Genomic DNA, 23,294 nt, shown 5'->3' on the forward strand with positions numbered 1-23,294 from the left:
AAAGCACCTAAATCCACATCTCCATCTTCCCTTTTATTTCCTAATCAATAAAAGATACAGCTAGCTAGAGCTCTTAAAAGCAAGTTAATGGAAATGCATCAAATGCAAAAGAAGTTATTCCATCCTCAGAATACTTGCTGTATATAGAAAAACCTGAAAAGAAAATACAATTCTCTTGAGGTTTTTGGATTACGATGATAGTTCTCATAACAAAGCAGCAACAGCATAAATACTCACAGAGTAAAAAAGAACTGCAAAAAGACAGGTGTTGGAGCTAGGAATACAAAAACATTCAGTTTGTATCTGGTTTTACAGAACACGAGATATCCACTTAACAATTTATCACCTCATGACAGAAAACTATGTATCATTTCCTGTAAACAAGAAACAACATCTAAATAAATACCAGCATAACAAAAAAAAATAGAAAATGTGAATATTCATACAGAAGAATATATTAGCAGTGCTAAGAGTTTTGACAGGAAACTCATCAAGGGAGGAAGGGAAGTTTAGTTTTCAAAAATTATTTCAAATATGAAACGCCCTGCAGGATACAGAAGCATTTCCATTATTCCTGAACCACCCTAGTCTTATTCAGGACTTCACAGTGCAAATACTAATAGTGGGCAAAAATCTGTACTACAGAGACTGAACGTGCTGGATCTCCATTTAAAAATAAGTTCCATTAACACTTTGGGAAAGACAGAAAAAAATGTAATATGAGTTGAGAGTGCTCAGCCTAGCAGACCACAAAAACAATTTTTTTCTGACTTTAACATTGATGAAATTAAATTGATAAGAATAAATTATCTAACAAGCAAGAAGGTGAAGAAACTGAAGTTTCTAAGGTCATTATAAAACCTGATTATTATAAATTGCAGTTAGCAAAACAAAGACATACAAGCAATTAGCTTATTGTAAAAATCTTATAACTATATAGACCATTACAGGTAAGTTACAGGATGTACACAAATTCACAGATATACATACTGCCTTGTGCAGAGAGTATGTTACCAAGACCAACAAAATTGTAACAGGTAAGTCAAGATGAATCACTGAGCCAGTAAACTACAAAAGTTACAAAAAAAAAAAAAATAGAGAGAGAAAAGTACTTCTGGTAATCACTGTGCAAAGACTAACTCCAGATCGCCATCAGAATGATGATTCAAAAAAGCACCTAGGGAGCAAAAAAAATCAGTGACACAAAAGTAAGCAATACAGTCATAGAATCTTTTTGGTTAGAAAAGGCATTTAAGATCAAGTCCAACCATTAGCCTAACACTGACAAGTACACCTCTAAACCATGTCCCTGAGAAGCTGATTAGTATGAATGTATAACAATTCTTCAAACATTCTCTGTGAAATAATTACAGGAACCAGCAAACCGGGGAATTATGTTTATCAACAGATGTAGATGTCTGTTGTGTATCCAAGACAGTGTATTGCCCCGCTTCCAAAAAAAAAAACAAAAAACCACCAGTAGAATTCATAACTTTGAAGTGCCATGAATACACACACTATGAAAAGGACTGAAAATTGGAGGACTGAAGAAAAGGGTAATGAAAAAGAGGTGCAACTGGTGAGTTAGATGATGGCCTCAGGAGGGTACTGCAGGAGGCTGGGTTTCGGCGTGATATTGGTATCTTCATCCACAATGGAGTAGGCAATTAGCTAAGAGCTGCTGAAAAGCAGGAGTAGAAATCAAAACCAATGGGTCTGCAAGGCAGAATTACAACTCAGATTTCCTCTCCTGCCCCAATCCAACCCAGGCCTCTGTGGTTCTTGCTACGTTCACAAGCTGCATGAGCCTCTAACAGAGTAGGGAGATGGCAAGTCATTTGCACAAACCTAATTAGAGCCCACCTCTTGACATTTTAAAGCAAAACTGAAGTGAAAAAAAAAAAAAAAGGGAAATAGTAGAGTAGTAAAAATTACCTCAGCAGTTGGGATCATAGGTTTGTGCACTATGTGTTCTTTCACTGGAGTTTCTAAATAGCAGGTGCAAACACAGGAAGGGTATAGCCAATAGTGCCGTCTTCTCTCCAATGCACCACGTAACCACTGGAATCCCTACACAACTGGAGTCTTGCTCTCTTCCCCACATATACCAGCATCCAGCTCCTGTAATTTATTCTTCTATGGCAGTATTTTTCCCTCCTTTACTCAAGTTAAAACTCAGGCCAACTACACAAACTACTTTGTGTGCTCTCATCATAACATAAATTAAGCATTCCCTTATTGCGTTTTCCCTGAAATTACACCATAAACTCTTTGGGGCAAGATACAAACCAGCCGCTGATTCTCAAGAAGCTACAGGACAAAAATTGCTACATATTTGGTGCATGGAATCCATGCACAAAAAATAACCAGAATTGTCCTGAACACATTGTCCTGAAACTGTGTAGAGTGTTGTTCATTTTTCACTTAGATGTGCCACTCTTTTTGCCTTAATGTCCACAAGCCAGCAGCACAGTTTAGTTTGGGGACTGACAATTCCTGCTCAAGCATTCTGCGCTCTGGTGGCTGTAAAGTACCAGCTGCCAGAGCGTATGAGAAAACTAATCCGGAAATCCTGGCAACGTGAGTGGATTCTCCAGTCAAAACAGAAAAGCCTCCCTGGATCTGCACCTAGCAACTGGCAGGGGCACCGCGGGCTGCTGGAGTGATTTCATGCACAGGGCTGAGTCTGCACGCTGAATCACTCACAGCACCGTCTGTAAAACCTTCTGCTCTTTCCTTCCTTTTCCCACGATGGAGTTAAGGAAAATTCACACAGCGGGTTTGGTGCACTCCACCTGTTGGCACGCTGAAGGTCTTGAGATAAATCCTTTAAGTCACCAAAGTTCAGGCTTTGAAGCCACCTAAGTTCAGTCACTGCACAGTTTGAGTTCAGCTTGTAACTGTACCATCTAACACAAGACCAACCATCATGCTCCAACCGCAAAGTATTTATCTTTGTTACCCAAATTTAAAGTAACAGAGTGAAAGTGAAGGAACAGCTGTATTTTACTTGGAAAAGCCTAAAGAAATAGGATTAAAAGTACATTCTATAGCATCTCTGTGGCATGCATAGCAGTCCACAGAGCATCTCATCTGCATTTTTGCAGTTACTGTTCGAAGAAATAACCATGTCTCATTTCTCAACTTCACTACGAGACTTAGAGTTTGTGTTTGTAAAACATAAACACAAAAAAACCAGCACCAACTGATGTCCTTGCCTCCTGATCCTAGAGAGTATTTTAGTATCAACTAGACTATCGCTAAGAGCATTCAAAAATGACAACAACAACAACAACAACAACAAAACCAAAATAAAGAATCTGTCATCCCAGAAGAGATTACAGGTTCCAATCCAAGATTACAGCCACAGATCCTCAACACAGCAATTTTGTAAACACCTACTAAAACTACTTCTATTCCTAGTTTAACTACCACTTTAAGATGCTCCACACAATACTTCAGGTTTTCCACTTAGAAGAGCAGTGTTATGAACACAGTTACCATTTCACAGATTTTAGTATCAGAACTATAAAATATTCACACAATCTAATTTTCTTTTCCTTTCTGAAAACAGAGATTGCATCTATACTGAAAGTACTAAAACTCTCCCAGCATTTTAGGGTGTTGAAATCCACCACCCATGCTAGCAAACTGTTAAGGCAGTGCCTGGCAAAAATCCAGTCTGTGCCAATTAGCATTCTTGCTGACCAGTTCCCAGGCATCGCCTGGCAGAGAGGAGGGTCCAGCAACTATTCCCAAAAGGTATTTCACACACAGACACTCTTGTTTTGGAGATGAAAACATTTGACTAGCCTCTGTGCCTGGAAACAATATAATTGCATCGTTAAAGTCTGAACTTTATGCATCAACTTCCACAGGACTTTAAGGTTACCTTGAAATTGTTTGTGAATGCTTTTTGGTCTCTTTATATTTAAAGAATTATTAAGTCCTGTCGTAAATTCTCCTGATTCTGTTTGGGTTTGAGGGAATGAGGGGATTGTTTATCTGTTTTCAATTTGCAATCCCATTTCTTTTTTGCTTCCATTGCAGTTACATGAAAGACCAAAGAAGTGGGCATACAGCCCGACTGCATGAAAAGTGCTTTACACTCTTTTGTCAGAAATATGCAAAGTTATCTTTGGAACATGTGCCCTTTTACAGTAAGTTTACATATTACGACATCAGGATAAAAAATGCCCAAGTGCAAATCTTGACTTTTGTTTTGCTTTGTTTTGTTTTCAAAGCATAATGCTCTTCCAAAGAGGGTTGCTATGGGGAAAATATCATTATAAGATAACATGTCTGCAAGGAGCAAAGCATGTCTTCAATCCAGATTGCTTACTTGTTCCAGAGATTTAAGTAAACAAGGGAAAAATAACAAGTGGTTTTAATTAAGATGTTAGCTCATTTAGTGTTTTTCCAAAGGAAGCCCTTAAAGAGCAATCATTTTGCAGCCACTTAATACTACTTTTTACTCTAACAATCTTGTTTGGTCAGATTTCCAATTATTGCAGGAGTTATTTCTGTTTGTGAACCTAACTGTTGAGAAAGAACTCATGGTATATAGCCCATACCTTCTCATTTCTGCCTCAGAGCAACCTTGAGAAATTTTATACATACACTTAACCTTATACACATTGTTATGATCCATTCTGTCTCAAGTTCCCAGCATTACTTTCAGTCAGGGGAAACTTTTCCTTTAAATGTAACAGTACTAGAGCATCAACGTCCATTCTTTATCCCTGGGTCCTCCTTAATCCAGTTTCTCATGAACAGCAACCATGAATAGGATGATTACTACTTGCACTTGGCCTACTACTGCCATAATTAACCATGAGCTAGAGAACAGCCTCCGTCTTGACAGAAGACTGAAATGGCAAGAGCTGATTACCAACATGCTTCTGTCAAAAACAGTGTTAAACCCCCCCAAAAAAGGAAAACAGGAACACTTGTATGCGCTGAGTGTGCTTGTACCTGGAAAGGATAAAATAAACTGATAGTGGAGAAGTGAAGGAAGAAAGTGTGTTTGGGGCCTTTATTTTGTTTAGTTTTATGCCAGAAAGAAAAATATTTAGTATTAATTTAACTATAGCTGAACTATTACAATTATGTTTTCACTATCAGACAAGGAGTTAAAATAGGGCGAGAACAAGGTAACCTGATAGGAACATAAAGATGATTTGTAAGGTCTAGAAAGGGTCTCCAATAAAGCAAGGCTAGGGAGAAAAATGAAGCTGTATTTAACTAAACAAAGAACAAAGGAACAGACAAGCAGCGTCAGCTGAAGGAAGAAGTATGAGGAGATATCTTCCATATGCAGCAGGGAAAGACACAGCAGAAGTCATCTGGTGACAGCTTGACTTTAACAGGAAAAGGAAAGATGATCTGGACGTTATGAACCTGCCAGCAGGTTGATATTATCCATACCAGGGAGCAGAGGGGGACTGCAAAAAGAGAGGATAAGGATATGAAGAGATCCGTTTTCAGTATGTTTGATTTAATGAGTCGAAATACCCAGGACAGACACCTGTGCAAACAAGCATTTTATCACAGAAAGAATTACTCTCCAGTCCTCCCAACCCACCTGGTTTGTTTGTGGTTTCTTTTGAGGAAGCAGAGAAAAACAGCTGCCATTTCTCCCATTCTTTAATCTAAGTGCTTAAACTTTGAGTTTTTTACATACTGTCTGTCCCAGTGCACCAGCAACAACCATGCAGACACAATCCAGACTCTCTATTTCACCTTCCTATAGAAAAGGCATTAACTGCTTCTCTTGTGAAGGGTCATTTCAGGAGAATTGATATACGTTATTAAATCGTTCCTGATCTATAAAGAAAATTCAACTTAGCCAAATACAACCAAAAAGTGAAAATATAGTACTTCCTCACCAATTATGTATTTTGGCTCTACTCGTAGGCCAGTTAATACTGCCAAATGATTGCTTATCAACTGCCTCATATTATTAGATCTGTATCAGTGCACTGAAGATGCCTAGACAGGTGAGACTATCTCAAGGTGTGAGAAGCCCAAGCCTCAGGAGATGCCAAAAACCCATTCCAGAAGGTCCTGCAAGCAGAAAGCATCCTATATCTCACTGGAGCATTTTGCCCCTCACGGGATCAAACCAATGATTTGTAGTTCGGATATCTAAGCTGTGCTGCACTGTATTACTAAATTTCCAGTTGCCGTTCATTTTAAATCAGTAGCTATCACCTAAAACATTTGTATTTACTGAAATAGATGCTCATCCCTGGATCAGGCAAGTCCTTAAGCACACATCTAAATTCCCCTGCCTTTGTTTACCAGAAATCAAAACATGGATTACAATGCCAATTGCAATACACAGGAAATACACAGTTACAACGAAAGCCAAGAGCATCCTCTTTAGGACAGAGAATTTTCAGATTTTGTTCATTAATCAGACAAAATGGAGTATGGAAAAAACCTAATTCAACATCATTAATTATCTTTATCCAATATAAAACAGTTCAGCTGCAGTTCCATTTATACTGCATAAAATCCTGCATAAGCCAGCTTTGTAAGTATTTTCATTTAAGAATAACAAGAAAGAACAACAGAGTTTGTGAATTGGTAGCAACATGTAAGTATTACACTTAGATACGTGCCTTTCCTCAACCAGAGATATAGAAACAAATGTTAAACAAATACTGAGCTTCAGAAAGACTAATCAAAATCCATCAAGACAATTAGTTTCTTAATTTATGAGTACTCCCAACACCCTAGTAACTTTCTAGTAACACTTTCTACTCCTTGTTTCCTTTTTGGACCTAGAAGGATCTAAGAGCACAACCCTAAGTGCCATTAAAAAGAACAGGTTACTGCAATTTTAACCAAATACACAAAATGACAACAGAAGTAGCTGTAACCCATAGGCTTAGCTTAATGAGAGAGACTTCTCATCTGCAGGTCTCACCAAGAGTACCTGTTGTAACTGTACAATTAGAGGCTCAAGCATGAAGGTAGGAATACAAAGTCTAGTACGTGGTTTCTAAAATGTGTTTACAGAACACAGCACAGAATCCATCCTAACTTGCATCCCCTTCCTTATCTTGTCTTACTGTTTTAAACTGTTACAGCATCATCCCAGCAGCTCAAGGCGCCTGCTGGTTACGGTTCTGACATTGCTTACAGGATAAATATAAATTCACTAAATCTTCTGCCTGCTGTCTACATAATCCCTTAACCTTTCCCTTTCCGCAGCAATGGTTCTGTTCCACCTTCTCATCTCCGGCCTCTCTGCTCTTTTCATTTCTCATACTGCCTTCCCTTTTCCACTTATTTTTTCAAATCATCGACATTCAGCATAATCTTCACAGTGATATTCATGGACACTGCTCTTTTAACTCACAGCCTGCTTCAGCATGTTGTCTTGTTTTTTACACACTATTGAGGGATGGGAATTTTAAAGAGAGCTCTTTGGTTAACAGATTTCTATTCAATTTAGCATCTGCCTGCAAAACACAGACCAAGCAGAAAACATTAAGCAAGAAGGCAAGTTTCCAATCACCAATGTGCTATAAAAACAACTAAACAGGACAGTGTTTGTCAAATTTAAAGGGAAAAACAAAAAGTCAGGCTAATAAATTATTAGCCAAACTACAGGCAACAGTATTCAAACTGCACAAAAACTGCTCCTGAATTAAGATTTTAAAGACATAGGGCCATTTTACATTACTGGATTATCAGCAGCAGAAAAAAACAAGCCTTCTCAGATTTTGTCACCTTCATTTTTTGTTATGAAAAAGAAGGTAAAAGGTTTAAGAACAGACCATGAGTAAACTAAAGCTTTGCCCTGGGTGTTTTCTTCCTGATTTCTAAACCAGTATTTAAAAACTATGTCTTCTCCTTGCTCAAAAGTTGGACACACCCAGAAATTCAAGTTTGTTCTTTTAAACAACAATCTAATTATCATTCAGATACATGGAAAAAAAATCAGTAGCAGAGCCAGGTGATATTTGCAGGAATATTTATATAGTTTGTTTGGGACAGCTCATACAAAGCAAAACCTATGTCATTATAAAGGCCCCGTTACTACACAATTTTACATATGGGTAAGAAGATCCAGTCATACAGTATTTCCACAAATAAACACACGGACAGCAAAGTTCAGTACCACTGTCAATAATAAGCTCCAGCTGAGAGAAAAGCCTCATTCATGCCAACCTTATCTCCAGTTTTGCACAGCTGGACCCGAACAGCTCAAAAATAAGAACTTTTATTAATTTTAAAATTTAAGTAGTACATTAAATGTAGCATTTTTCTAGACTGGGCTTACAATTTTGTATTAACCTCACATAAAGAAATACATTTAGAGTTATAATGGTTATACACACTTACTTGTGTCTTAAAAAATTAAAGGAACAGCAGCATGCTTGAAAGTCATTCCAGTTAAACGAGGTGCACTGAAGCCCACGCCTTATGTAAAGCATGCCAGTCGCACCACTAGACCCAAGGTGTACTTAAATATTTAATAACAAACAGTCTACCATAACATGACTTTAATGGGTAACTTCACTCACAAATGAAATAAGCACAAGTAATCTTAGAAAATAAACCAGAGCGGAAAAAAAATCCTTACTGTTTAAGATGTTTAGGCTATTGTTACTATAAGGTTAATTAGATGTGTGAAGTTTTTGCATGAAGCCTGGAAAAACGAGAATAAAGTGTTTGTTACGTCAGTGACTCAGAAAATAAGTATCTCATTATTACCTCCAGAAAAGAGGTCTTCCTGCTGCTCCAGACACATTTCCAATAGTTTTGAAGACCTACTTCCCCCACTGCACTCTTTCAAGCCTTGGTTCTGTGCTTCATCAGGCAGGCTGCACAAGCAGGTCACCTCTCTCCCTTGCAGATGGGAACAGACAGTGGCCGCTGGCCCTTCAGGCTCTTTTTCATAACCTCTCCATTTTAGCACTGCCACTACTTCACCCTGCTGTCTGTTGTCAGACTGCCCGACATACAGATCCCAGAAGGCTTCAGAAGCAAACAAAAAACATGGGGAAAAAAAATGTCATCACAAGAATTAGTTAAGCGTCCCTTGGGCCTCAGGACTTCCCTGTGTCTGTCACCACTCCAGCTAATTTGCAGTCACGAAGTCTCTCAGACGAGGAGGACACACTGAATTCTGACCTTTGAGCTGCAAACCTACCCTTGAGCGACTTGGTGACCTACATGGCAGCTGCACAGCTCGATAACTAGTTGGCTGGAGTCTGCAAATGCATGATTCATCTCTGATTCTCCCCATACCACCACATACGCTGTCACTAGACTGCTATAAAATGTAATTTCTGAAAGCAGGTTTTATTACCCTGTTGGCTCGCTGAAACACTGCTCTGAAAAGCTTTAATAGTAAAAATAAAAATTTATTTTAGTTTCCCACTTAAACACTAAGGAATTCACATATAGAGAAAAAAAATAAAAATATATATGCAGCACCTAAATACATCTGTTGCTGCTTACTTTTCCTAACACCACCTCCTAATGTTATAGCTGAGTAACACGCAATTCTGGTTGCCCATTTTGTAGGGCCAAAGACCTACAGTGCATCCGCAAAGACTTAAATTAGCAGATATCTCCACACTGAAGTGGTACTGGGGCCCTGTGATTAGCCCACGTACGCAAGCCAAGTGCTGGAAAGATATTCTTCAAAAAGTAGGGTTTGCCAAAACTTAGTGTGCTAAAATGCAGCAAACCATCAGCTACATACATCACCATCCAGACTAGCTGTGTGTCTCCTCTCCTTTCCCCCTGAAAATTCACAGCCAGAATTTCAGTTGCCACTGTTCCTTACTGCATCCCCTATCCTTAAAAGACTCTGTTGGCATTTATCAGTATTGTAGAATTAGGCTTTCTTATCCTCTTAATGACCAAAACACAGCTGTCCAACATGTTCCAGCTGGCACAACCCTGGCATCTCTGCTGCACGTCTTATGGGCTATTTTGTTCCACTGAATACGCATGGATATGCACATATGCAACTAACTCGTAACTGGTTTTTTTCAATTCAAAAATAAAATTGTAACATTGTGAGATACCCTAGCAAATTTTGTCCACATTATGAAGTTCCAATACAAATCTGATCAAGAGGCTAAAGACAATAAGTTGAGTGGTTTGGGATTTGTCATTCTAGTCTCTTAACAACCACGCGCATACAAGATAAATCAATTATACAGCTAAATTATATCTCCTCCGTATGTACACTGATAGGCTAGGGGTAGCCCTCTATACATAGGATTAAGCAGTTTGAAGTGAGTGGCACAAAACTGAAAGGCAAGTCAGAACCATGAAATGTCATCATTAATTGCATGTATCTGCTGAAGTGACCAAGAGTGAAGTAGTTCGTCATACTAGGAACTGCATTTACATGTTTAGAATTCCAGTTCCTAAAAATCCTAGGGAAAAAAAAAAATGAGCTATTCCTACCTTTGAAATGCTTTTGGTCAGTGTGCAGACTGAGGAAAACAAGTTCTAGATGAGTTTATAATATAATTCCATTTTCAGGATTACCCTTACAACTGTAACAATTAAAATATTTTCAACTGAGGTGTAAAACAATTGCACGCATTACATGTGGAATGAGCCACAACAATGCAATATGATTCAAATGGTTCTGAGCTCATTACCTCACCTTGCACAATGCAATACATAATGAGTGGTTTTTTTCTACCCTGTGGGCATCGAAGGGCATACTCTTAGCACTGTAAATCTGTTGAGCACGACAAATCTACAGAGCTGTAACGATACCACCTCAGATTCTGACTTTAAATTCATCATTGTTTAAAGAGACTAATTTTTAAAGATGCCAAATAAGTTACGCAAAGCTTGCATTAAGTTCCAACTAAAGGCTCTGAAGGCCATTCTGCTTCTTACCCATTACAGCTATGATCTCATAAACACACCATTCATTAACAAGAGCACTACAATGGTACAGGTACAAGATGTTTCAGCAATAACCTGTTACTTTCAGGCTACATGCTGAGTGCAACTAGCACAACAGTATAACTTGAGAGGGGAGTAGCTGGAGAGCAGCCCTGCAGAAAGAGACCTGAAGGTGCCGGTTGGCCGCAGCTCAGTACCACTCAGCAGCATGTGCCCTGGCAGCCTGGAGGGCAAACTGCATCCTGAGGGGCATCAAACACAGTGTAACCAGCCAGTCAAAAGAGTTTGTTATCCTGATGTATTCAGCACTGGTTCAGCCTCACATTGAGAACTGTGTGCAGTTGTGGGCACCACAACTTAAGATGTGATGGTCCTTGAATGCATCCAGAGGAGGGGAACAGATCTGGTAGAAGGGCTGAAAGGCATGAACTGTGAGGAGCAGCTGGAGACTCTGGGTTTGTCTAGTTTGGAGAAAAGGATGCTGAAGGGCAACCTCATTGCTCTTTACAGCTTCCTGAGGAGGAGACGTGGAGAAGGAGGTGCTGAGCTCTTCTCCCTGGGATCCAGTAATGGGATGTGTGGGAAGTGCTAAAAGCTGTGCAGGGGACGTTCAGACTTGACATGAAGACTTGACATTTATTTACCCAGAGGGTGGTCAACACTGAAACAGGCTTCCTAGAGACATGGTCAATGCCCCTAGCCTGTCAGTGCCTTAAAAATAAGCATTTGGATAATGGCCTTTATAATAGTCTTTAACGTTTAGTCAGCTCTGAAGTTGCTGGGCAGTTGGACTAGATGCTTGTTGTAGATCCCTTCCAACTGGAATGATTCTATTCTATTCTATTCTATTCTATTCTATTCTATTCTATTCTATTCTATTCTATTCTATTCTAGTATTGCATGGCTCCATTTGAACTAATGAAAAACAGAATTTGGTCCAAGCAAAAATGTAGCTGGCATCTCATGGCACTTGATTTTTTCAGCTATAGTTGCTATTTGTAGAAGACTACCAACTTGATTTAAAGCTGTGGATATTTCAAACTACCAGAGAGATGGAAAGACCAACTGTGAGTGGCAACTTCTTAAAATACCACGCACACCTTCCAATCTGGATGCCAAGCGCATCTGAGTGATTCTATGAATGCCGTAGAAATTTCAAACAGACCAACTTGGTTTCTAACACAGTTCAAGAATGTTTAAGACTTTCATAACACATCAGAGTTTGGGTCTTGTTAGGACACACAAAATACCCCTGCCAGCACACACTACAAACATTGCTGCTCCACGAGAAATTCACAGGGTCCTTACTCTTTGCTTCCTTATCTTATTACTTGAAGGAATAAAGAGAGACTAAGTAATTAGGGAGAAGGACTACGGCAAAGTTGCTTTCTTTCCAGCTGCACAACCACTACCACTGAAAACAATTCTTCTGTAAGTTATCTTTTGCCGTAAATTAAAAGGGAAAGGGAGGACCACTTCATTTTCAACTCTGCCTGCTATCGCAGTAACAGCGTTTCCTGACACCACATGCCGCGGGCCTTGCTCCCAAGGCAGGGCTTTCCCGGTACCGGAGAGCCGGTCCTCCCTTGAATACCACCTCCGCGGCAAGAGGTGCCCACCGGGCGCTCCGTTACCGCTCCGCAGGACGGAGAAGGCGCCGTCGGGGTCTCCCTCCCCGCCTGGGCCACCTCTCCCGCCGGCGCCGCAACCCGGCGGGCTCTTCCTGCCCGCGGGGCTGCCGTGCCGGGGATGCCGAACCACGGCGGACCCCGCGGCTCCAGCAGTGGCCGGGCGGGCTCCGTGCCGTGCTGTGCAATGCCGTGGCGCAGCGCCGGGAGGCGGCGGAGAAGCCGCGGCTGCCCGCGCCGCAGGTGCGCGGAGCCCCGTGCAGGGGAATGGAGCGTGGGGGAGCTCCCGCCGCGCCGCCGCCCGGGCCCTGCGACCGGCTCCGTACCGGGGAGCCGCCGCCGGAGTCCCGGCCCGGCTCTGCGCCCCCGGGCCGGGGTACCGCTGCCCGCCGAGCTGCCCCGCCGAGCCGCCGCCCCTCTCCCCGCCGGCACCTGGATGTGGCAGGAGATCTCGGAGTCGTCCAGCAGCCGCACGGTGCATTTCATCTCCGGGCTCAGCGACCTGATGCTGGAGCTCCGGAACCGGATCATCCCGGCAGCCCGCCCGCCGCCGCCGCCCCGCAGGCAGCCGCAGGGGGCCAGCCTGCAGCGGCGCCCGGCCGACCGCGGCACGGCACGGAGCGGCACGGCGCGGCACGGAGGCGGCACCGCCCCTCAGCCCCGCGGCGCCCCGCCGCCGCCCGCCATCCGCCCGCCCGCCGCGGCTGGGGCCGCCGCTGCGTCAGGCTGCGCTCCGCTCGCCGGCCTCAGCATCCTCCTGCGCCCGCCCCCGGCCCGGCCCGGCCCGGCCCGCGGGGGCACCTCTCCGCCCTCACCTGCCCCCCCCCGCTCCTCCGCCCCACGGGCCCCGGCAGCGCTCCCTGCGGGGCCCCGCGCTGCCGGGCTGGAAAAAAAGGGCAGCCCCGAGAGGGAAATGGTCAGCACCGGTGTTTGCCTTCCCCGCCACAGGCGTACTTTGCCTGGTTTTGAGTGCACCTGAGCGACTGGTGCTGGCTTGGGATTGCCTGGTGCTCCGCACAGGGGGGACATCCCCGCAGCTGCCGGCGGGAGTGAAGTCCCCAGGCTGCCTACCCACCCGCAGCCTGCGTCTCCGGGGTATCCCAACATAGCCCGAGGCAGGAGGACCCTGTGAAATTTAGTTAAATGTATAACAAAATGTACCAAGGAAGATGGGTGCGCTCTAAGGAAACAGAAGAAAACACAATGCAATTTCATGTAAGAGTGCAAGTTTTAGAAACTTGTTTCCTCAGGGAAAAAGAACGGTCCGTTAGGGAGGAGCAGTCTCATCCCATTTGTTGTGTAAGTGCGAAGAAACTAGAGCATCCGGTGGCTTCACTGTTAGCGTTCTCCACCACAAAATGTTACATGCATTTCTGTAAAACCTTGCAGGAACCAAGCACTGAAGTTGGCCAGCCTTGAAACGGATCAGCGCTGTGTTGAAAAATGAGAACTTCCTTTTTCAGTGTGAAATGAAAAACAACCAGTGTGAAGTGGGATGTGACTGGAAGTCTTCAAAGAGAAAAAAGTACTGGCAGCCACACATGAGGTGTATTTCAGTCATTTTGCCTAGTTGTCTGTGACCACCTGTAAACTTCCATGTTTTGAAGATAGTTCTGTGTGAATGTAACGTTCTTTTGAAAATGCAATGGAAAAGACAAAGCACTGCTTCTCCTGTAAAGTGTTCCTTTGTCTTTCTGCTGGACTGCTAACAGTGGGAAATATAGACAACCACAGATGGCAAGACTGTAGTGCTCACTACCATCAGCTAATAAGTATGCAAAGCCCTTTAATGTCAAACATTAAAGAAAAAATATAAAGATATGCTTCTTGTAATGATAAATGCTTCCAATTGCATAGTGAATAGTGAAGCAAACCAGCGAGTACCTAAAACAGATTATTCACCTCAGTAGCCACAGTCAGCCCATAAAGTATGGAAGAAGGTCCTTAACAGCCGAGACACCAGTTGTGGACACCCACTCATTGATAATGAAATAACACTTTTTGTCCTACAGTCCCACAGTGTGAAAGCTCATTAGAGACAGGATTTCACCCCACATGTGGATTGACTCTCAGGTGACACAGATTTTCCTGCTTGCAACAGAGAAGGAATATTTCCTTTCTAACCTGGATTTTTTACCTTTCCCTTCAGTCCCTGCAGCATGCCTTTCTCCATTCCAAAGGGGAACTAGAAGAGGCAGCTGAGCCAATGATGAAGCTCTAGGAGCAAGTCAAAGTCTACCACTGTCAGAGGGCTTTTAGCTTTACTCTCAGGACCGCATGGAGAGGCATGAGCTTCCCAGGAGTTCTCAGAGCTATGGACACAGTGATCACTGCAGCATGAAATTTGCATCTCCAAACTGTTACACAGCAAGTGTGAACTGGGATGTACAAACAGGAGCACAGAGCTTAGCAGAATGTTACTTGCCTGCTTTAAAGACAGGTCACTCATGTCTTTTTGACACTGTATTTGCTTCCGTGATACTCAATATCATATATACTTGAGGTGCCTGAGAGCTCTGTGAAACACATAACAGATTTCTATGTTTCAATTACCACAGAAATACAGTCACTACTAGCACAGAATATAGCAGCCTTCTAATAGGAAATCACCAAATAAATGAAATTGTCAAAACCAAATACCCCCTTCCACAGGGAAAAAGAAAACAAACAAAAAAAACCAACCAAACAAACAAAAAAAACACCAACCAACCAACCAAACCACAAAACCAACAAAAAAAACCCAACAACAACAGCAACAACAAATAGAAAATGCCACACAACCGCCACCTGGCAATGAAAGCAAACACTTTGCCGACTTAGAACTGCAGGAAGTAAATCCATCACATGAATTTTGCATCAGATATTAGGACTGCCATCCCTTCCTTATTCACAAAGCATTGTAGGCCTTTTCTTTTTTCTTTTTTTTTTTCCTACAAATAGGAGGCCCTTAAATGTCTCATATCGTTACCAACTACACAGGAAAACCCACAAATGTATTTCAACAGCCACAACTGACTGAGTGCAGCCCTTTTTGCCATATCTTGGAGATCAAACAGTCCTTATGCAGCTAGCTTTTGCAAAGATCACCTGAAAGGCCAGGCACCTCAGGAGCTGGCATTAAATAGTATGGCCAATATTAGAAAACACAAAGCAATGTCTAGATAAATTCGGTTCAGTTAGCAGTAAATGCTAAGCTGATGGAGTGTAAAAAAAATACACTGCTTGGGCACCTATTTGCTTCTGACTCAGTGGAAGGTTACTAGCTGATGCTATTGCTGCCAAAAGGAGGGCAGGTCTATCCAAGCACTCACCTGTCTTCAACCTGCAGAGCCTGGAGATCTGATGGGACATCTCAATACTGGGTAATTACAGCTGCAAGAAAAAATGCTGGTGGGCAGGCACATGTTTGAAATGCATTTGAGGTTCATTAGTCTTAGCACTGTCACTACTGAACGCAATAGCTGCATTCACATTCTCTGTTCACCTATCTGGTCACTGAGTGAATTTGCTTTGGGCTGAGCACATCTGGACAGAGTAAAGGACAGTACCATATTCCTCCTGTTTACCCAGGAATTTCTGCCAGATACGAAGTTAGATTCAGGGACAGCAGGGAGCACTAGTGCACTTGAGTAGTACTTTAATTTCTGGGTGATTCTACATGGATCCAAATTACAGAATATAATAATAAAGGGTTTTGCCTTCAGTGACTGATCATGACAGGAAGTTTAGCTCTTTAAGTTTACAATTTAAACAAGCACATACATGTGCGTATATCTATATATATGTTCCCAAATACTCAAAGATTAATTCTGAAATGCAACTGCTGCAGCCGTAAAAACACCTGCCTTGGGTCAGACCTTGGGTTCCAGCACAGGTAGAGCAGATACACAATTCACTGTCCCCACAGGGGTGGCCTGCACGACACACTAACCTTCTTCCCCTAGGTCCACACCGACCTCACGAGGTCCTCACAGCCAAGATATGTAGCATGTACAGCAATTAGCCATGGCTAGGACTCTCAGAGATCATGGGGCCATAAGCAAAGAACAGCAACTTTATTCAAATTAACAAAATCTGGGACAGTTTAGATTCAATTCAGTTCCCTTCTACAGTAGGATTAGGATCTCCAGCTGTGAAATACTTCGCCTGAAGGCAGGTGATCTGGACATGAGGCTTCTCCAGAACATATTCAGTAAAGCTTTTGACACAGTGTCCCACAGCATCCTTACAGCTAAACTGAGAGAGTGCAGTCTGAATGATAGGGTAGTGAGGTGGACTGCGAACTGGCTGAAGGGAAGAAGCCAGAGAGTCGTGGTCAATGGGACAGAGTCCAGCTGGAGGCCTGTATCTAGTGGAGTGCCTCAAGGGTCAGTACTGGGGCTGGTATTATTCAATATATTCATCAATGAATTGGATGAGGGAACAGAGTGCACTGTCAGCAAGTTTGCTGATGACACCAAGCTGGGAGGAGTGGCTGACATGCCAAAAGGCTGTGCTGCCATCCAGTGAAACCCGGACAGGCTGGAGAGCTGGGTGGGGGAAAATTTAATTAAATATAACAAGGGCAAGTGTAGAGTCTTGCATCTGGGTAGAAACAACCCCAGGTTCCATTATAAATTGGGGAATGACCTATTAGAGAGCAGTGTAAGGGAAAGGGACCTGGGGGTCCTGGTGGGCAGCAGGATGACCATGAGCCAGCACTGTGCCCTTGTGGCCAAGAAGGCCAATGGGATCCTAGGGTGTATTAGAAGGGGGGTGGTTAGTAGGTCGAGAGAGGTTCTCCTCCCTTTCTACTCTGCCCTGGTGAGACCGCGTCTGGAATATTGTGTCCAGTTCAGTTCCAGAAGGACAGGGAACTGCTGGAGAGAGTCCAGCACAGGGCAACAAAGATGATGGAGTGGAGCATCTCCCTTATGAGGAAAGGCTGAGGGAGCTGGGTCTCTTTAGCTTGGAGGAGACTGAGGGGTGACCTCATTAATGTTTATAAATATATAAAGGGTGAGTGTCACGAGGATGGAGCCAGGTCTCGGTGACAACCAACAGTAGAACAAGGGGTAATGGGTTCAAACTGAAACACAAGAGGTTCCGCTTAAATATGAGGAGAAACTTCTTCACAGTGAGGGTGACAGAACACTGGAACAGGCTGCCCGGGGGAGTTGTGGAGTCTCCTACTCTGGAGACATTAAAAACCTGCCTGGACGCCTTCCTGTGTAGCCTCATCTAGGGGTTCATGCTCCGGCAGGGGGATTGGACTAGATGATCTCTTGCGGTCCCTTCCAATCTGTAACATTCTGTGATTCTGTGATTCTGTGATATCCTAAAGGGTCGAGTGTGAGGGTTAAGCTAGAAATGAACCAATATTTCAGGAAACAGTTTACTGTAGTCAGGGAAGCATGAGTTTTGCTCTCAAAGTGACAAGGTCCACAGGACAGCTAGCTTCCTAGGTGTCCTGGAGGACCAGCCATCCGGAATAAGTTGGATGACTTCCGGAGGACCCAGGTCACCAGGCAACAAACCAAGGCCCCAGATTTTTGTACATGTACTTTGTTTTCTTCGGTTGAATTGCCTTTGGGACACACGCTGTATTTGTGTAAAATGTATCCACAAGCGAAGCCAAAACTAGCAATGAGCTTATTGAATAGAGCTGGGCATACCAGGCAGCACTCAAAATATGAAAACAAACAAGCTCATAAAATCTTATACAAAGAGATCCCATACCTATGAGATGCTTTTGTCCCAAATCTAAGTAAGCATTTGGAAGGAAAAAAATCAATTTCACTCTATAGCAAAAAAACAATTGTAAAGAGAAAGTGAGGCTTGCATCTTGAAATTAAAGGTCTCTCACATCTGAATATTACACCAGTAATTTGAAAACTATATAAAATATTAATGCATATTTCTATAATGCTTATTACCCCACTAACAAACCCTGAGAGTGTTTAGAGATACATAATTTACAAAGAAAAAATATTTAAATAGCAGAAGTTCTACTGAATGCAATGAGGACAGAGTTGACCCAGAAGCTGAAACTTTAATTCACATAGGTTTTCTACTTTCTTTTACATTACAAAATCATTGTGAAAACATTACATATTCGTTGCATGAGTGAGAAGGCAACAAGATCTGCAAATATGACATAATTATTTGACAGCAGTACCAAAATACTCAGGATTTTCATGTTTGTACTTCAAAGAGAATTTCTCCTATGAGTGAAACACACTCGCATTCCAAATCCACTAAAAATACAGAGATATCAGAGATATTTGGCTACAACTACCCAAGCTTCTGCTTTGGTCTAATAGGACCTAAAGTCCTATTGAAATTCCTAGGGATGTATCACAGCTTGCATGGCACTGCTGGCCTCCAAATTCCTTGGATGCAGTTGTGAGGGCAGTCACAACCATGGCTCACAGGGGGAGTAGGGGTGAGTCAGAAGTTTCCATTTTCTTCCACTGCTGTAGTTAAGAAATCTCTGCAAAGATTCAGATTCAGTTATGACAAGAACATTACAATGCCCCCTTTCCAGCAAAGAATGATGGGTTGAATTTACCAGACAAACTTCTTGGCAAACTTCCTGCAGATGTCACCTAGAAGCTCAAATATCTATCAGTGTTTGTCCAAGTTAAACTGCATTGCACAATACCACATCTGAAAGTTGCCTACTGGAGCAAATTGCATTGATTGTAATCCACACAAGGCAGCTACCATGAAGGCAAATGTCAGCTCCCAGCCTTTGGTTGAGAGCATATAAAGTCACTGAGATGATTTTCACCATTCACTGGGTCCTGGGACTTGCCAATGTGTTTTACTAGAAAGGATTGAAACGTTTCTTTGGTATGCTCTTCAGGTAATATATAGCCAGTACTATTTTTCTGAAAACATAGTCAGAAAAAACTACAGCAGGCAGTGTGCTCTCTCAGAGTCTCCTGTGCTGCCTTTCCAAGAAGTCTCTCTCCTCTGAGGACCATGTTTGTTCCCAAATACTTCTTTTACTACCAGTTCTCTCTAGTTGCTTTCACAAGGTCTATGCAGGAAGCTTCCAGGCTTGTTATAATGACAGCCCTAGAGAAAGCCTGCAGCTCACACTGCTGGAAGACTAACCGGTTTTACATGTGACACAACTGGTGGTTTCAGATGTCTAGTTAGTTCAGCACCCACAGGAGCCTGGTTGTATTCTGCTGAATGCAGGGTTGCTGCCACATCCATGTATCTCCCCAGTCCATGATGAATTAAAAAAAATTAAAAAAAAAAAAAATCTGGCACCAATGACTTAGTAATCCAAATAAAGGTAATCTGTTGGCAAGTGGAGAAAAGAGGTATTGCTTGCCTATAGGTTGAATAGCTCCTCTTTTTAACAGTATTTATCTAAATTAATGTTTAGTGAGGCTTCAATTCAAAATACAGTCTAATGCTACATCAACTAGTCACTTTTTTCAGCTTTATCATTGCAAGGAGGATAAAAACAAAAGTTGATCATTACTGTTACACTAACACTAGTCATAAAATATACAACAACTACATTAACATCAGTTTGCAGGTGACTAGTCAAGCAAATGCTTCAGAGCCAGGCTTTGGAGAGCTCTCAGCATGCCAAAAGCCTTGCTTACTGAGTGCTCAGAGGAATTATCCCCACCACACACGTATTTGGTGTGTTCTTTTATACCGTTCTTGTTACTGGGTAGAATCTGGACGCTGCTGGGCAGAACTCGCTTGCAGTAACATCTTGTTTCCATGGCTGCTGCACATGCACTTTGAAACAGCTGAAAGTGCTTAGACCAGTTTTGGCTGGTTTTGTAGTTCCTTTTCTTCTTTTGGGGTTATTCTGATTTTTAATACTCCCATCATCTTCCAACCAAAACGATTCTATGATTCTATGATAATACAATTTGAGTTTTACGTCCTTTGTTTGCAATGGTAGTTGTTTAACTTCCAATGTGATTAAAAGGCTTGTCCAACCAAGGGTCAAGGAATGACCCCTGAAGTTGGCATATGTATGAGGAATCAGATTTTACACATCTAATTTGCATAAATCAAAGTAAAGTCCAGCAAATAAAACTTCTGCTTTGCACATGAGGTAAGTCAGGTTCCTACTACATTTTGTGAAAAATTAAGTAGTACAGGGAAAACGTGTATCACATATAACAGGTATTTCAAGTTTGTTTATCTTGGCAGCATCTAATCTCCACCCCAAGTGTGTTATTAAAATAATTAGCATCATGATTTTAAAATAATAGTATGCAACTATGTTCAGTTTCTGATACAGCTGTCTTTATAGCTTCTGATTTTTGTCATTAATCCCTTTCCACATTACCGTAAAGACTATTGCTCTTTATTGATCTGGCTCTTCTAATTATGTAAGAGCTAATAAGGACAGTATTTAAAGCTGCAATTACCTTTGTTGCCGAAATTCCTTGCATATGAAAGGCTTTATGGTGTAAGAGGTAAGTACACATGTACATGATTGCAGAATGAAGGTTTGGCTATCCAAGGGAGAGATGTGGACTAACCAAATGCAAAAAAAACCAACCAAACAAACAAACATCAAAAAGACACTAAGAAAGCACACTTCAAAAGCATTCATTAGTAACTGCTCAGTAATAGCAGTCTCATGACTTACTTGTAGGAGCAGCATTTTAAGACACAGGTATTTTCTCCCTGGCACTTCCCAAAGCCCACAGATGGCTACACCATACTAAAGCTCTGAGTGCTTTCAAACTTAATGGTTCCACATTTATGTGTACTGTTGCTGTTGTAAGTAATGTTGAAATATAGAGTACATAAGTTTTACACACCCTGGGCGTCAGGAGACAAACACAAGATGAGAAGATAAAATAATATATCTGTTGCAGAACCTGTACTTCCAATGGAAACCAGAAGCTTTCAAGGAGACAAAGTAACCTGGAGAAGCTACTTTTAGTCTTGTTTAGAGGGGGATAGAGGCAGTATAGCTCCCCCAGTGACCTCCCAATGACCCCCCAATGACCTCTTCAGCTATCTTCTTGAACAGACAAAAGAAAATCATCTTTCCGTAACTCCATGGTCTCCTTTATTTCCAGTCTGCCCCTGCAGCAGCACTGAATTACTCCAGATTGCAGGTGACTGTGTCCTGCGAGCAGCAGTGTCACCCTCACCCTGAGCACCACATGCACCTGCAGACATCCACATCCTGCAGGAAGATCCGTGTGTTTTCCTGATTCTGCTCCAAGCATCAGAAACCAACTTCGATTTCACAGTGACTTTTGAATCACGCTGCTGTAGCTCTAGTTGTGACTCTGGAGTGAAACGACTGTAATTTTCCAATTTTATATATTTTTTTACACTCTCAACCTGGCAGATAAATATTATTTTATGACTTCAGGGCTTCAGACATATTTTGATTTGTTCAGCAGTTCTCAGGAGTCTTTATGTTAATGCATCGATTTTTGTCACATCATGTGGAGAAATTTTTAAGTTAGAAACAGCCTTTGATTCCTTACACAGAATTAGATTGGGTAAAATTCTTGTGCAAACCTGGTGTTGGCATTGAAAGACTTACTCTGGATTACACTGATAAAGTATAGCCCATAAAATGAAGATGTTTTCAAAACCTAAGAACAAACACGTAAAAAGACAGCTAATCTTCCGCTGCTTATCTACATTAATTTTCTTGAAAGTGAGTCAACTAGCCATTGCGTAAGCACATTACAATATTTCCTTTGCTGATGCTAGAAAAATTAAAATTAATCAACAATAGCTCCTGTGGTTAGAATTGTGTGCATCTAACTTTTAGATCAATGTTTTCTTAGGCCTCTCTACACAGAAATTAGTGAGTTAGGACATGTACAGGCTATAATGTGGCATGAAGTATTGCATTCTTCTTTTACCTATAGCTGAGTTCAATTAATTTTATCATTCCTTCAGCTTTGCAGTCAACCTGAGAACATACTGATGTTGCTTAGAAGCAACAAAGTCAAGTCACTCCCAGTCTCTCTTACCTGGGATTTTTTGTACATCAAACTGGAAAAAGAAGAAAAGTTATTTCCAACTCTTAATTTTTATTTCACAAACATCATACTCTGAAGATCTGCACTTCATTATGAAAAAATGTGATAAGGTAGCATGTACAAATACTTAATGTGATTTTTAAAACCTAGAACAGCTTTAGTTTGGTTTCCTGATTCCCAGAGTTTGAAAGCTTGACAGATTCATCAAACTGCTGATTTTTTTCCCAGTACTGGGAATTTTTTGGGGGTGCAGAGGGCCACTTTGTATTAAATTCTCCTCAGTCCTTGAAATATCTACTGTATGACCAAAAGGAAAGGATTTCAGACAGTGTATTGACTGACTTGGCATTGCATGGAACAATTCTGAAAATTGTTGGCATGGTTTTGATTAACACAACCCTAATTTGAAACTGATTTACTTCACAATGAGAACTTACTGTGACTAACAGAACACCACAGTACAAGCTGTTTCAGCAACTCTCCTCACAGTGAACACTAACACTCTCTAACTTGGATTTACTGTCAATGCATATCCTGGATTTAATTTGAACCCCTAAAGGTATACATAAATTTGGGCCTTAGCTACTTGAAAGACAGTCTTTCTCCCTGTAAAATTCAGGGAGTTGAGATTACTCAATGTATCTGAGCCCTAACTTTTTTAAGAAACAGACGTCCATGGCGCTGGATGTTGCTGGCAAGGTTTAAGAGGTCCGTACACTTCTATAGTAGTTCACAATTACGCAGTGCTAAGTTTCAATTAGGAACAGGGGTGGGCATTTTTTGT

General features: G+C 41.8%; 1 protein-coding gene across 2 annotated transcripts in view; it reads right to left on the reverse strand.

Moving 5' to 3' along the window:
• Positions 1–13,691, reverse strand: part of FRMD3 (FERM domain containing 3) — a 155,319-nt gene extending 141,628 nt beyond the window's left edge. Inside the window, exon 1 of one of the 2 annotated variants that reach the window (XM_082074645.1) lies at positions 13,603–13,691. Coding sequence is in view for 1 of the 2 variants with exons in the window: in XM_082074644.1 (XP_081930770.1) it covers positions 12,960–13,058 (99 nt within the window). In the remaining variant the exon portion in view is untranslated. Of the gene's footprint in view, positions 1–12,959; positions 13,195–13,602 lie in introns of those variants that run through there. The other variant, XM_082074644.1, reaches the window with a different exon arrangement.
• Positions 13,692–23,294: the final 9,603 nt, after the last annotated feature.

Source organism: Streptopelia decaocto (genome assembly GCF_964273445.1).
Source record: "Streptopelia decaocto genome assembly, chromosome: Z".
In the NCBI taxonomy this organism is placed as follows: domain Eukaryota; kingdom Metazoa; phylum Chordata; class Aves; order Columbiformes; family Columbidae; genus Streptopelia; species Streptopelia decaocto.